This window comes from Euprymna scolopes, chromosome 21 (assembly GCF_053919585.1).
Source record: "Euprymna scolopes isolate OS-2025 chromosome 21, ASM5391958v1, whole genome shotgun sequence".
Lineage (NCBI taxonomy): Eukaryota > Metazoa > Mollusca > Cephalopoda > Sepiida > Sepiolidae > Euprymna > Euprymna scolopes.
This window is the reverse complement of record NC_136502.1, coordinates 126,138,495-126,155,397: the sequence shown is the minus strand read 5'-3', so window position 1 is coordinate 126,155,397 and position 16,903 is coordinate 126,138,495. Positions and strand designations below refer to the sequence as shown.

Here is a 16,903-nt window from a genome sequence, read left to right as displayed (position 1 = left end):
CAAAGCACCAGAATTTATTTTTTTACAAAGCACCAGAATTTGTTTTTTCACAAAGCACCAGAATTTATTTTTTTACAAAGCACCATAATTTATTTTTTCACAAAGCACCAGAATTTATTTTTTCACAAAACACCATAATTAATTTTTTCACAAAGCACCAGAATGTATTTTTTCACAAAACGCCCTAATTTATTTTTTCACATAGCACCAGAATTTATTTTTTCACAAAGCACCAGAATTTATTTTTTCACAAAGACTAGAATTTATTTTTTTAGAAAGCACCAGAATTTATTTTTTCACAAAGCACCAGAATTTATTTTTTTAGAAAGCACCAAAATTTATTTTTTTACAAAGCACCAGAATTTATTTTTTCACAAAGCACCATAATTTATATTTTTACAAAGCACCAGAATTTATTTTTTCACAAAGCACCATAATTTATTTTTTCACAAAGCACCAGAATTTATTTTTTCACAAAGCACCATAATTTATTTTTTCACAAAGCACCAGGATTTATTTTTTCACAAAGCACCATAATTTATTTTTTTACAAAGCACCATAATTTATTTTTTCACAAAGCACCATAATTTATATTTTTACAAAGCACCATAATTTATTTTTTTACAAAGCACCATAATTTATTTTTTCACAAAGCACCAGAATTTATTTTTTTTACAAAGCACCAGAATTTATTTTTTTACAAAGCACCAGAATTTATTTTTTTACAAAGCACCATAATTTATTTTTTCACAAAGCACCATCATTTATTTTTTTACAAAGCACCATAATTTATTTTTTTACAAAGCACCAGAACTTATTTTTTTACAAAGCACCATAATGTATTTTTTCACATAGCACCAGAATTTATATTTTCACAAAGCACCAGAATTTATTTTTTCACAAAGCACCATATTTTATTTTTTTACAAAGCACCATAATTTATTTTTTTACAAAGCACCATAATTTATTTTTTCACAAAGCACCATAATTTATATTTTTACAAAGCACCATAATTTATTTTTTTACAAAGCACCATAATTTATTTTTTCACAAAGCACCAGAATTTATTGTTTTTACAAAGCACCAGAATTTATTTTTTTACAAAGCACCAGAATTTATTTTTTTACAAAGCACCATAATTTATTTTTTCACAAAGCACCATAATTTATTTTTTCACAAAGCACCATAATTTATTTTTTCACAAAGCACCATAATTTATTTTTGTTACAAAGCACCAGAATTTATTTTTTCACAAAGCACCATAATTTATTTTTTCACAAAGCACCATAATTTATTTTTTCACAAAGCACCATAATGTATTTTTTCACAAAGCACCATAATTTATTTTTTCATAAAGCACCATAATTTATTTTTTCACAAAGCACCATATTTTATTTTTTCACACAGCACAAGAAATTATTTGTTCACATATCACCAGTCTCAATGTGCTTTTCTCGGTTATTCAATGACGCATGGCTTCTTCTAATACTGTTCATGACAGGAGTTGTTATTGTAGAGTTTCACACTGCCCCGCAACAGCAAAATGAAATTGTCAGGTCCTGAATGTATGTTTAGTCATTATAGCAATGCAATTCATGGTTTCTTCTCATTGATTCAGACGTAATAAAAAATAGGAGATATTATTTTTAGAACGCCTCTCATATATTTGGATCCTAATTTCGAATTCTAGGACTGGGGATTCGGTTACATAATTCTATATCACACACACACACACACACACACACACACACACACACACACACACACACATATATATATACATTGATATATAATACTGAAACTATTACTGCTATTAAAAAAATAATATAATCTTAACAACATTTATGATATTACTACTTAAAATAATAATAATACTAATGATAAGAATGATGATTGTCATTAAAATACTGCTAATATTACTTGTAATAATGATAGTAGTAATTTAATAAATACAAGAAGAGCCATAAAATAAAAGGTACACAGAACCTTCGTAGGTTATAACTATGTATGTCAACTGTAGAAGAACACAAATATGTAAATATATAAATTAGCAGATAATTGTTGTTTAACGATTATAAGAATATTGGGTATTGTTTACAAATTTAGGTCCATTGAAATATTTTAAGATTAGAAAGCTGACAGCTCTATACAATAATATAGTGTCTATATCAAGAGCTTTAGTGAGATTATATAAACTGGAAAAATGCCAAATAGGTTGGTTACTCTACAAGCTTAATCTACTAGTTACTTACTGACACATCAACTCAACAAGTTTGATTACTTCATCAGTTTTGTTTTAACTTTTTGGTTAGTTCTGCATTTTATAACAATGTTAATTTCATCCTCAGGAGTGTGTAGAGGACTAGGATATATATATCCCAATCCCGTTACAAAAGAATAATGAAACGAATGGAATTGAAGGAAACAAAGACTCAATTGATGGATAAGATAAACGTGTCGTTTATTTACTGTTGAAAGAATGAATGTTTTAGATATAACACGTGTTCATGTCCGCGCGGGTGTACCCATCGTTCGTTGCGGGACTGGTGTTGTAGAAAGAAAAGGAAATGTGTGTTCATCTCAAGTTCGGGTCACTATCGTTTGTTCGCGTGTGGGAAGAGAAGTGAGTAATGTAATAGAACGAGAAATGACAGTCCATCGTGTAGACAAAGAAAAGGATAGAGGGTTGACGTCAGTTAGCAGTCAGCTGCGCGAAGGTGTTCTCAGGGACCAGTAGTAGATAGAGAGAGAAAGAGTGAGAATGTCCATCCAGTTCATGGAGAGAGAAAGCATATAAAGTCTACGTACGGTCTGTTAGCTTTTTGTCCCACATAGTAGCAAGTGGTGTGAGGTACGCGCGTGCGCGTGCATGCCGAAAAGGCATGCTGGCAGTCCGTAGACCGAACAGCTCGAAAGCTGGGCCGAAAAAAGGGTTGGAAACAATTTGTCTCTTCCTTTTATAGGTGTTTCCGCTGGTCTTTTGCGCATGTGTGGATTTCCTTTGAAAGGGAAAGTGACGTTGTCCATGCATGCGTGTATGTGAGTACATGTGTGTGTGTATACATGTGTGTGTGTATACACGTGAATGTGAGCGTATGTACGCGAACGTGAATATATGTACGTGTGTGGACGTGGGCGCGTATGTTTGTGTGCGCGTATGTATATGACAAGTAATATAGCTTGAAATGTGAACGCGTGTTTTTGTGTGAGACTTGAAAAGGCTCGCGCAAGTGTCAGGGGGAAAACAGCGAAATTCATATATATAGATAATAGTAAACAATATCAAATTGAACAATATGTTGTTTAATTTTGGAGAACCAGTTAATAGTTTCCGTTGTATTCATTCATTCGTAAAATGCATGATTGCTTTTCGTCTTTTAATTAAATCTTTCTTGTAGTTTTAAAGTAATTATACTAATGCACTTTCTACTGGTGTTAATGATTCTATCGAAGACGTTAGTTTGGAAGTCAGTTTTATGATTATTTTGTAAAATATGTGCTTTCTTGTATCTAAATTTCCTTTTTTATCACTACTCCTTAGTTTGTCTGCTGTAGTTTTACTGTCTGAATTTATTAGTATGACGAAGTCAGTCTTTGATTTTATGTATTTTTATTTGATATTCTAATCAAACGGGTTGTAATATTCTTGTTTAGTTACTTCACAGAAAGTCTAGGTTTTATCAGCTTTTGCTAATTTAAATAGTATTCTCATTGTTCTCTAAAACTCAAGTGTGAAATAGCATTTTCCTTGTTCTTTGAGATTTTAATTCTATTGATAAATAAATATTTCGTTGATCCATCCTGCTTCAATTTAAAATATTATTTTCGTTGGTCTGCATACGATTGAAATAATTCTTATTTTTTTTCTCTAGAGTAGATTGTAAAGGGGATATATGCCAAGTCACTTGTTACGGCAAAAATGGTGAGGTAGAACCATGTAAATTCGGTAAGTAGATTTGATATTATCTGTCTTTAATTCTTTTTTCTCAATACACATTATGCATAACGATGCCGACCCCAACTTCTTTTTTGCTTTTCTTCTTCATCATCTTCTTCGCTTTCTTCTACATCATCATCGTCATTGTAATCTTTTTTTTTTTACAAGGTGGTCACCACTTATCAAGGCCCGGAAGCCACTAAGGGTTATTGCGTGTACAGTACGTTAGTGTTGAGATTTGATAAAGTGTCTACTTAAGGGGCGGTTCATCAGGAATTTGTTTATGTTGGACTTGAAGACATCCAGGTTGTAGTCAGGTGGGAAACAGGCAGACAGAACAGAGTTCCACAGGCGTGCACTTCTAAGAAAGAAGCTTTGTTCATGGAATCTACGTTTTGGTTTTGACACAAATAAAGAGTGGGGGAAATTTTTGACAGTGGTTTCAGCTAGACGGGTGTTTTTCGTGAAAGATCGGCGAGGGAGGACCAGGGATTGGTGCTCAGACGAGCACCTGCCATGGAAATAACGATAAAACAAAGACAGGCTCGCAACGTCTCTCCTGTGGGAGAGAGGTTGCAGGGAAAAGAAAAGGGCATCCCCTACTAAGCCATGAAGCCTATTTTTACTCTGTCAAGGCAGGATAGAGTGTTTTTAGCAGCTCCTGCCCAGATGTGGCAACAGTACTCCATCCTTGGATGTACTTGGCTTTTATATAAGTAGAGAATTGCGTCAGCAGTGAGATATCATCTGGAGCGGTAGAAGGATCTCACCATTTTTCCAGCGATCTTGGCAATAGACTTTATGTACGTGGTCCATTTCAGGTCAGGAGTAAAGGTCAAACCCAGAAGCTTATCAAAGCATGGAGCTTCCCCTAGCCGTCCATTTAAATTGATGCTAGATGAGTATCAGAGTGTAAAGATAGGAGCTTGGTTTTTAGATGCATTAAAAGTAACCAGCCACCTCTTCCCCCACTGTACCACGCGCTCAAGATCAGAGGAGAGAGAATTAGAGAGAACTTTGGCATTTATGGCCTTAGATGTGTTGCCATAGATGGTCGTGTCATCAGCATAGATGTCCACAAATTATTTAAGTATGTGTTTTGGGAGATGATTGATGCAGATCAAGAAGAGACGGACTCCAGCATTAACACTTCTTCTTCTTCTTCTTCTTCTTCTTCTTCTTCTTCTTCTTCTATCCGTACCGATTCTTTCAGTGGCAATGACCAAGTCAACGCGAAATATATTTTACAACTTACACATAATAATAAAAAACAAGCACATGTACAAACATCGGATATATTAGAACATTTTTTGTGATTTCAATGCTCATCAATGCTAACTAGGATTCTCATTTTAATCGCACAGATCTTGCTGCTCTGTCTTAACTTTTCTTTGTCTCATCACATGTTCCAACTGGTTCCTAACTCATGTTCTATGCCTGCCATTGAATTCTTCTGATCAAGCTGTTGTTTGTACTGAGGTTCATTTTCAGTGAAGTCGTCTCTTGATGGTCCTTTCCATAGGAAGCCATTTTACTACAGGGAAACTGAGCGGTTTTCTATCTCAGATAAGTCTCCTAATTATTCTGATTAGGAAGTTACTAACTTGTTTCTTATAGGAATTGACACATGCATTCCTCATTATAAGTTTATTACCGAGCCTCATTCTCCTCTGTTTGTGCTTATTACATTTTTCATCATAACAATTATTTTGATGAGTTTTTCTGAGGTTTCCAGATATCCTACTAAAGATCTGCCAAGATGGGCCTTGGGAGATCTTTAGTAGGATGTCTGGAAACCTCTTCTGAGGCCATATCTAGCTACTCACAAATGATTCGTAACTCCATCTTATCTCATATAACCGGTTCTTGTAATTTTTTAAGAATCTTCTCCCACTATTCTAGGTAGATATCAAACGGCTCCGAGAAATTACACCCCTTAACCAGGATTACCAACTTTCCCCTCAATAAGGAACAAACAGATGCCTTTAGATACTAAAAAAAAAGGAAATTGCTGAATCGTCCCTTGCAGCCATAAACTCATCTCTTCCATTGTAGATCGAAACGGATGCTTTGGAACACACGATTGCTGGCTTATTTGATTCAAAACTCTAAGCCTGTGGTCTTCTATTCAAGAACTTAAACCTCGACTGATCAAAAGCACTCTGCAGGTAAACAAATAGGCCAACACAATTGTGAAAGCGATTTGAAAATGGCGACATTTACTGTTTGGGAAACATTTTAAGCTGATCACTGATCAAAAATCAGTCTATTTTTTATGTTTGACTCCAAAGGCAAGAGCAAAATTAAAGATAAGAAGATCACAAGATGGAAGCTGGAACTTGCCTGATTTCGGTACAATATTGCTTACTGCCCTGGGAAACGAAATTCAGCTGCAGATGGCTTGTCTCAAATTTGTTCCTCCACTAGCTCTCTTGACATTATACTCTTTGCACTCAGACTTATGCTCCCCGGGAGTAACCAGAATGCTACATTTCGTTAGGAGCAAGAATCTGCCATATTCTATGGAAAATGTGAGAGTAGTTATAAAACATGCAGTGTCTGTTCAGATGTAAACCTAGTTTCCTTAACGTGCCACTTCAAACTCTTATAAAAGCAAATAAACCATTTGAGAGAATAATTGTGGATTTCAAGGGATCATTACCTTCAAATCATCGCAACCGCTATATTATGACTGTAATTAATGGATATTCTCATTTTCTTTCGCTTTCCCCTGTGCTGATTTTTCAGTTGCAACTGTCTGGAAATTCCTGATTCGCCTATTCTCTAAAGTTCGGAATTTTTCTTTTATATACTCCGATCGTTGGGTGGCTTTTATGTCGGACGAACTAAAAGAAATTTCTGCTTTCTGGAAGTATTGCTACCAGTCAAACAACTGCCTTCAATCCTCAAGGTAATGGTCAAGTGGAAAGATATAATTAAATAATCTTGCAAACTGTGGTTTTACGGTGGATAAACCTTCCTATAACTAATAGGGAGAGAGTACTAGATGTAGTCCTCCACGAAATTTATTGCTTTCCACCTCCACTAATTGCATTCCCCACGAACGTCTCTTCAATTTCCAAAAGAACTCAGCCACTAGAGATTCCATTCCTACGTGGCTAACAAACGATAAATCCGTCCTCCTAAAGCGACATGTATGCACATATGAGCCCCTAGTCAAGGTTGTTGTTCCTAACTATGCTGATGTACACTTCAATAATTAGCGAGAGACGATTGCTGTGTCGTCACGCCACATATCTCTATTGGGTGACAGATCGAGCAGTTTGGAGGCAGAAATTGATCTTGAGCCAAAGAACCGACAGCTACAGAATACACCCCTGTATGCCAACTCTTCGGATCATCTGCCAAGTGCTTACAAGAATTCCATCACTGGTAACTTAATTCCTACACTTCCTCACTCTCCCATCTCGGAGAATCGCAAGAAATATTCTTCAAAGGATACTGATGGGATGAAGCTTCAACGCTCTACTAGAATTCATCAGTATTTAATTGAAAACTACCAGCTTGGAACTTTTCTTTTTCAGTTGAAGCAGAAACTTGTACATGAGATTAAGTCTTTCTTCCTGAGTGGCTTAGAATGTCCTAAAATGCGAGCACTTCTTTATCTATTTACGCTCCCCGGGGGTGAATTACTTCCCTTGAACATTCTCTTTCATCTTCCTTCTTTTAAATCATCGTGAGTTCGCACACAGTCTCAGCAACGTTCTAAATAAAGCTTTCTAAGCTTAAACTCTTTTCGACTTTTTCATTACAATATTTGAGCATATTGGGAAGTGATATAAAAATTACCATTAGTGTATTAAGTGATGCTCTTTGTATAAAAAGATTGAGCTTAGGTTGGTTGGTTGGTTGGTTGGTTGGTTGGTTAGTTGGTTGGTTACTTTTGTTTTACGGCATATCAACCCTTTTCGGGTTATTTAATGTCGAATCCAAAGATTTTGAAGAAAAATTTTTTTAATAGAATATATTTGTTGTTTTCACGTCGGTTTCTGTTTAGCCATAGTTGGAACCCTAACAGGTACTACCACTCCGGGTCAGAGTTGACATGGGAGCAATGGTAATTAAAGGGTGGCTCCACACTCCCCAAAGCCCACAAGCTGGGGCCTCACCACTGGATATAGTTTAAGGTCATATCCAGGACCCCCATTAAGGGACTTTTACCCTCTGCAGGGGGGCAGTCGGCGTATTCTAATGCCCCACCGACAGGGCCTTGAGCTTTGGTAATTGGACAATGTCAAAACATTGTTAATTCACTAACTGCATAGCAGCAGCTGAATAGCGCAACGGTTAAAAACTCTGACCTTCATTTAAGCGGTCGGGTTTTGATCGCGGCTTGAGGAAGTTGCTTGTCCAGATGCACTGATGAGCAGCGAAACAGTACTGTATGTGGATGACTATATATATATATCGTTTTTTTCCATTTAAACAATCTCACTAAACCTAGTTTGCTTTGATTTTCCTAGTTTCCAATAAGAAAACTCGTTATCTCATTCCATTGCAGTTCGCGTATTGTTTGTCTGTAACTTGATATCTTCATTATCTCTTTCCACCAATCTTTCACAATTTGTCTATAGTTCACTCTCTCCATCTGTTTGTCTCATTGACCATTCTAATTCTCCATCTCTTTGTTTAATTAACCATTCAAATGCTGAATGATCTTCACGTTCCTGCTAATCTCTGTATTTTCAATGTAACTTGCAATTATCATCTAACACTTCCAAACAAAGCCTAAACATTATTTCCTTATATTTATAGATGAGAAAGAGACTAGAACGTATGGGCATGACAAACCTCCTCGTCGTAAGGCCAAGAGACGAAACAGGCTGGGTCCTTATCTTCGAAGAAGGTTTAGACCAAAAATATTCAAAAATTACATTAATGAGTGAAAACCGATACAACCCTAAGCGAAACTGGAATAGGGCCGATCACCTCCCTAGATGAGTTCATAATTAAAGGATACCTTAAACCTAACATCTAAATCTGACCCCCAAGATCGCCACGGGCATGGAACATGTGCCTGCATTAAAGATGGCTTCCCATGTGGCAGGGATATCTCCTATCTAATCTACCTTATATTTGTTTCCGGGTTACACTTGCTTACACTACCGCATCTATATTTGCCCTCTATCGCCCCCACAACAGTCGAGTTACTGTCTTTAGGAGAATATCAGAAAAAATTGACCACATCCTGTCTGCTCATCCCTCGGCTAACATTCATATTTGCGGTGACTTCAATGTCCATAATGTGGAATGGCTGAACCACTCAAATAAGACCGATGAGGAGGGGAGTTTCTGTCATGACTTTGCCATTGCCTATGACCTCACTCAGATTGTCCGCGAGCCCACCCGTGTGCCCGACAGTACCGGTCAGTTCGCAAGCCTCCTAGACCTTTTTCTATCCATTTCCCCTGAGCTATGCTCATGTTCCGTTCTATCTCCTCTGGGATCCTCCAACCACTGCGTCGTATCAGTTAAGATAAAAATGAAATATAATAAATCTACAGACGTACCTCTCCACCGTACTGTATACCGATACTCTATGGCGGACTGAGATAGCTTCCGTACATTCATATCTGATCTCCCTCTCCATTCCATGTTTAAAAAGGATGTGTCCTCTATAGTATCAGATCTGACCGAATGGTCACTTGTAGGCATAGGCCATTCATACCATCCAAAAAATTCCAACAAAAACCTAACAGTCAGCCATGGTTCTCCCCCGAATGCGCTGCTGCCGTCGCATACAGAAATCACTTTTTCCATAGCTACCAACGTAATAGATGCACTGAAACTAAAGCTGCTTTTAGAACCGCCAGTAACCATTGTAAAAGAGTAATAAAAAATGCAAGAGAACTATATGCGCAATCCGTTAAGTCCAAAGTAGCCGAGCAGCGGCTTGATTCCCACCAGTTCTGGCAAATAGCAAATAGGATCCTGAACAGAAACGTGCGCTCTATCCCAACCATTATCAATGGACCAGAGGTCATCTCGACAGCATCCGACAAGGCCAAACTATTTGCCAAAAACTTTGCGGCAAATTCTACCCTGTGTGACGAAGGCCATTAACTCCCCATATTCCATCCTATAACAGACAACACGCTATGCAACATACAAATATCTGTGCGTGAGGTAACCAAGCTAATCAAGAACCTTGACTCCAGTAATGCAACTGGTCCCGACGGTATTCCAATTATAGTGTTAAAAAAATTACAACCAGAACTTGTCCCCATACTTTCCAAACTGTTTAAGCGTTGCCTTAAGGAGAAATGCTTTCCAACACCCTGGAAAACCTCATCAGTATGCCCTGTATTTAAGAATTCAGGTGATAAGTCATCCCCTCTCAATACAGACCAATAAGTTACCTGTGTGTCATGAGTAAGTTGCTGGAATCCACAATAAATAGAGAAGTAGTCAACCACCTCAGCAGAAATAACCTTCTTAGCGACACGCAATATGGTTTCCGCTCTGCTAGATCGACAGCAGATGTGCTAACCGTTATATCTCATAAGATTAGCGAATCTCTTGACAAAGGCTTCATTTCTAGGGCAATTGCTCTCGACATATTAAAGGCCTTCGATAAGGTTTGGCATAAGGGCCTACTACACAAGATTTCCAGCTACAGTATAACTGGAAATGTTTTCTCTATCATTAAATCATTTCTATCTCATAGGCTCATAAGAGTAGTGGTTGATGGGCAGAAATCAGAGGCCCACAGTATTAATGCTGGAGTCCCTCAGGGGTCCATACTGGGCCCAACTCTCTTCCTAATCTACATCAATGATCTCCCAAAACACATACTAAAATCTTTCGTTGACATCTATGCTGATGACACGACCATCTATGGCAACACATCAAAGGCCGTAAATGTTCTCTCTAATTCTCTCTCCTCTGATCTTGAGCGCGTGGTACAGTGGGGAAAGAGGTGGCTGGTTACCTTTAATGCATCTAAGACCAAGCTCCTATCTCTACATCATAAACGCTCTGATCCCCATCTGGCACCAATTGAAATGGATGGCTCTCGTCTAAGGGAGGCCCCAGGATTTGATAAGCTCCTGGGTTTAACCTTTACACCTGATCTTAAATGGAACACATACATCGTCTGTGGCCAAGGTCGCTGGGAAAATGGTGGGATCCTTCTACCTCTCCAGAAGATATCTCACTAATGATGCAATTCTCTATCTATATAAGAGCCAAGTACGTCTAAAGATGGAGTACTGCTGCCACATTTGGGCGGAGGCTGCAAAAAACTGCCTATCCTTCCTTGACAGAGTACAAAATAGACTCCGTGGCTTGGTGGGGGATGCCCTTTTCTCTACCCTGCAACCTCTTTCCCACAGAAGAGACGTAGCGAGCCTGTCATTGTTCTATCGTTATTTCCATGGCAGGTGCTCGTCTGAGCTCCATTCTCTGGTCCCCCCTCGCCAATCTTTCTCAAAAAACACCCGACTAGCTGAAACCACCGTCAATAATTTTCCCCACTCCCTATCTGTGCCTAAATCAAAACGTAGATACCATGAACAAAGCTTCTTTCTTAGAACTGCACGCCTGTGGAACTCTGTTCTGCTTGCCTGTTTCCCTCCCGACTTCAACCTGGATGTCTTCAAGTCCAACATAAACAAATTCCTGATGAACCGTCCCTCCCCTAAGTAATGACACCTTACCAATTCTCCAATACTATTGCTACACTATCCCTTTGATTACTGTACACACAATAACCCTTATCTCTGAGTGGTCATTGGGCCTTGATAAGTGATGAACTCCATGTAAAAAAAAACCCTGATACAACTTGAACACACCATGTCAAGCTGATTTTCAACGCCAAGAAACTATTTATTCAAACTATAGAACTGCTCGGGCGATGAAACGAAAGAAGCCAGTTATGATGTGAATAATATTTTAGTTTGCTTTTCGTTGAATAAACTTTATAAAACAAAATTACTTCTTTTCTTATAATTACGAGGTACATTTCCACCTATATTTTTCTTCCGTCAGAATGGATCAAAGGGATTACAAATGGCATTGTTATGATGACTGAACTAATGCATTTATAACCTCATATTTTAACTCTCTGTTGCAGATATTGCGAGACTAAGAAATTGACCCTTGTCATGGACGTGCGTCAGAAGCAAAGATGCATCATTGAATTCCAGGCAAAAGTGTATTCAGAATGGTGGTGACCATGTAGAAAAATAAATACTGATATACAAAAGGTCACTCATTTGGATGGTACCACTGCGGTCCTTGTAGCACTTCTAATTTTGCAGTGAAAAAATAGGTTTTACTTTTAGAACGATCCTTTCATTACAATATATATATATATATATATATATATATATATATATATATATATATATATATATATATATATAGGTCGGTGCGTATGTATGGACGAATATTTCACCGACACCGTGCGTGTTTTTCTTTTTGTCTTCCCCAATTTATGTGTTAAACTATTCCTTTATTATCTTTTCGAAGTCGTCGTCTCTCATGACGAACTAACAGTTATAAGGGTGCAAGGTTTTTCTATTTTGACATCTCCCGAGGAAAGTTCTTCCCTAGAATTTTGCTCTTAACATTTAGTTTGTTTTTTTTTAGTTTGAATACAAACATTCATTCTCTTTTCTTTTTATTCTTTCACTTCTCCTTACAATTTGAACTGGTATAATTTTAGTTGTTGGGGAATCCGCAATTCTTGGCGTTGATGTTACTTCCGTCGGTATTTCATTGTTAATGAGGGGGAATAATCTGATAAGTATCATATAACACTTCAATTGCTAATTCAATATTGTTTTCGACTATTTCGATGTATCAGGGTTTCAACTGATTTATGGTTTTATGGAAAAATATATTTTCTTTTATTATATAGACCATTTTCATAATTCGTTCTTAGACTATACCGTCCTCCTTAAAACACTTTCCTGTCCGATAGTTCCTAAAACAAACATTATCGCCATCCTTATACGTTTTATTCTCTGTATTGCCTTCAGTATTTTTTTTTATTTCTTGGTAATATCCTATCAAATACTGAATGTTTCTTCTTTGCGTACATTATTTTCGTCGATGATAAATTTGCGTTAGTATTTTGATTTAGTGTTATCCTATAAATGGTTAGCAATTTCCGCATGCAATTTTTTCCCTGTCAATATTGTCATTCTTTTTCAATGTTCTCTTGAAGACATCAATAAACCTTTCGGCAACGCCATAGGACCTAGTGATGGACGTTGGTGTTTTGATGTGTTTGTGCCAACGACTCACAGTAGACCTTAAATACAATTGTCTTTGGTACTCCAAAACGACTAAATACTTAATTTAACACTTTTATATTGTTCGAAGCTGTTGGGTGTTAATATCTATAAATTTCAGATCAATTCGAAAAACTATATGCGAATAACAGATAATATTAGTTCTTCAGTGACCCTACATAATCTATATGAATACCTGTCCAGGGTATGCCTGTTTTTGCCAAGGTTTGGTCCTCATCGGTGGAGCTTTAGCTGCTAATTGACAACCTTTATATTATTTTACTAGATTTTCAATATCCTGGTTCAGTTTCAGCAAACAATTGTAGCTTCTTGTGAATGCCTTCTTTCTAGAGATTCAAGGATGGCCCATATAGAATTCTTTCAAAATTCTGTTTTGTTAAGATTCGCGGTATTATGACTCTATCCTCATACATCAACATTGTGTTGCATATCGTAAATGGAAACGCTTAATCTTTTTTATGTTTTGCTTTATTTATTTCGTCATACTGTTTATATATTCATCCATTTTCGCTGGGTTTTTTTCCAGTGTCACCGGTAGTTCTCTTGTTGAAATCGCTATCTTGTTGACTCATTTCTTCTTACTTAAAGTGTTAGTCTTTTTAAGACTAAAGCTAATGAGTGTGTCCTTATTTTTCAATAATCATCTTTCATTCTTGTTAGTTCTTGCATCAAGTGGCTTCATGCCTTGTTTTGAGCGATTTCCATAAAACCGTATGTGTCCATGTTGTTGGGGCCCCGCCGTTAATATCCTCATCTGAGTTAAATTCCTATATACGTCAGAATTAAATTTTAGAAATCCTGGAGGGAGTGGTAAGGGGCGTGGGTAGTCTATAATAGCGATAGAATCAAACAACAACATCCGTGGATGTTCCATGAGTCTGGAAAACTACGAATATTCATTCATCCATGAGTCAATGGCAAAACGATCTTTATTCTTCGCTCCTAATTTGCCTTGATTTCCTTTTCCGATAAAAACAAAACTCCTCTGTTATCTCATTCCACTGCACTTTTCTTATCGTTTGTCCGTAACGTGATATCTTCATTATCTCTTTCCACCAACATTATTTAATATCTTTATGGCTATGATTTTCTCCCACAGTTTATTTATAGTTCACTCTCTCCATCTCTTTGTCTCTTAATCATTCTAATGGCTAATGATCTCTATGTTCCTGCTAATCTTTGTATTTTCAATGTACCTTGCAATTATCATCTAACACTTCCAAACACCAAGACTAAACATTATTTCCTTATATTTATAGATAAGAAAAAGACTAGAACGTATGGGTATTACAAACGTCTTCGTCGTGAGGCCAAGAGACGAAACAGGCTGGGTCATTATCTTCGAAGAAAGTTTAGATCAAACATATTCAGAAATTACATGGATGAGTGAAGACCGATGCCACGCTGATACAACTTGAACACACCATGTCAAGCTGATTTTCAACGCCAAGAAACTATTTATTCAAACTATAGAATTGGTGGGGCGATGAAACGAAAGAAGCCAGTTATGATATGAATAATATATTAGTTTGCTTTTCGTTGAATAAACTTTATAAAACAAAATTACTTCTTTTCTTATAATTACGAGGAACGTTTCAAAGTAATTCCTCCTATATTTTATTCTGCCCGAATAAATCAAAAGGGATTGAAAATTGCATTGTTATGATGGCTGAACTCATGCATTTATTACCTATTATCTATTGCAGATATTGACGGCGTGAGACTCTAAGAAAGCAACCCCTATCATGGACGTGCGTCAGAAGGAAATGCATCATTGAATTTCTGGCAATAGTGCATTCAGAATAATGGTAAATAACTAGAAAAATAAATACTGATATAAAAAAAGGTCGCTCATTTTTATGTCACCACTTCCGTCCTTGTAGCTCTTCAACTTTTGCAGTGAAAAAAAAGGTTTTACTTTTAGAATGATTCCGTATAATAAAGCGGGCTCTGAATGCTCATGCGCAGCCATCGTTCATCGCTAACAAAAATGCATTGGGAATTGTGGTGACTATGTAGGAAAAAAATTCTGGAGCACAAAAACTGGTTCGTTTTAATGGTACCACTCCCGTCTTTGTAGCTTTTCAATTTTTTTTAGATTAGAAAATAAGAGTCTTTATTTTTGGGACGACTTTCGTATGAATAGATTTTGTTCTAAGTATTTGCCTTATATAGAACGCCCCTTTTATTTGTTAAAAATATGAAGTCATATTCGAAAAAATGAAAAGTAATCAAATAAATAAATAAATAAAAAAGGGGTTTAATTTTGTCCCACTTAAGAATAGGGCGTTACTTATGACGCACCCTGTATATCAATCTACTGACATATACTATCAAAACCCCGAAGGTCTTGTTTTATTTCTGCATGTTTGTTAGTTTGCCTCAGTGTACACTGAATAACATTACAAAACATAATGTCACAAAGTGATGACGTCATTCATATTAACTGAGTATAATAGTGGATGATGTCATAAAATGGTTACATCATTATTTATATAGTGCCACTTGTTAGAACAGATCTCTTTCGCCGTTTCTACGATATGTTTATAGATTATACGAGCAAACATCTTGTCATTACCAACAGTTATGGTGATAAAAAGCAATAAGTATCGTACTTTGGGGTAATTGCACCAACCAGCCAAAAGTGCTTTTTTGGCAACCACACATATAAAGAGCACTTTTCTTAGTTTGGCGCAATTAACCCACCCCTTCCTCGGATTTGGCGCAATTACCCCAAAGTACGGTATTGAACATCACTTTACAAGTCGTGTTTGTTTGTACAATGGCTGGATGATGTCACATCTCTATACGTGTCTGCTCGTGTTAAAATCAACATTAAATTAGTTTTAGCTTCAAAAGTCATACCATCAATAAAACTCCTGGATTTTCTTCAGTTTAAAATCTGACGTTACATAACAATAGAAATAATATCTCAATTTTTCTACGAAAAATTTCAAAAGGTTTTACACAGAATACCTGGGTTTTGTGTAAAAACCATTAGTTGGCGACCAATGATCTAGACGAACATTTTCACTCATTTTGTTTCGTTTTTGTGCATACTGGATGACATTACAAGGGAGTAACATCTATATAAATAAAACAGTAGATGTATATGCCTGTGTGTTTAAATAGTTAACCAATAATCTCTTAAACTATTGGGACCATAACACTGAGATTAACCAGAAATTATTATCATTCACCAAGGATGGTTTATAACGTCTTTGTTTGGATGAATGAATAACGCGTACAGAAGTTGAAATGGAAAATATTTATTTAAACTTTCCAATATTTCTATTAGTTTGCGCATGCGGACAACTAATCATAGTTACAAATTTTAAAACTTTCTTATCTATTGTCAGATTGGTTCAAACAGTAGCGAACACGACTGGGGTGCTAAAAATTTTCGTTTCAATTCTAGCTGATGATATCCTAGTCATTTTTTTTAACTTTTAAAAGCAGTACTATATATAATATTCAAAAGCGAATTGGCTTTGTTATAATAAATACGACATCTGCATGAATTAAAATATACTTAACAACCGGACAAGGCCAGGCACCAATCGCTAGTAATCCAATAAAACAGTTGGAAAAGATTGAGAAGTACTTTTATTATATCACTAGCAGGATCCGTGCACTGGCGCTGCCGGGTGGAAAGATGGCACAAAGCCAGAATAAGTTTGTTGTA

General features: G+C 36.5%; 1 protein-coding gene across 2 annotated transcripts in view; it reads left to right on the top strand.

Moving 5' to 3' along the window:
• The window catches only part of LOC145242736 (uncharacterized), a 45,854-nt gene extending 31,073 nt beyond the window's left edge, over window positions 1–14,781 (top strand). Inside the window, exons 4-5 of one of the 2 annotated variants that reach the window (XM_080105879.1) lie at window positions 3,873–3,946; window positions 14,478–14,781. In XM_080105879.1, coding sequence (XP_079962005.1) covers window positions 3,873–3,946; window positions 14,478–14,608 — 205 coding nt within the window. In that variant the 3' untranslated portion in view covers window positions 14,609–14,781. Of the gene's footprint in view, window positions 1–3,872; window positions 3,947–6,685; window positions 7,023–14,477 lie in introns of those variants that run through there. The other variant, XM_080105878.1, reaches the window with a different exon arrangement.
• The last annotated feature ends 2,122 nt before the right edge of the window (window positions 14,782–16,903 follow it).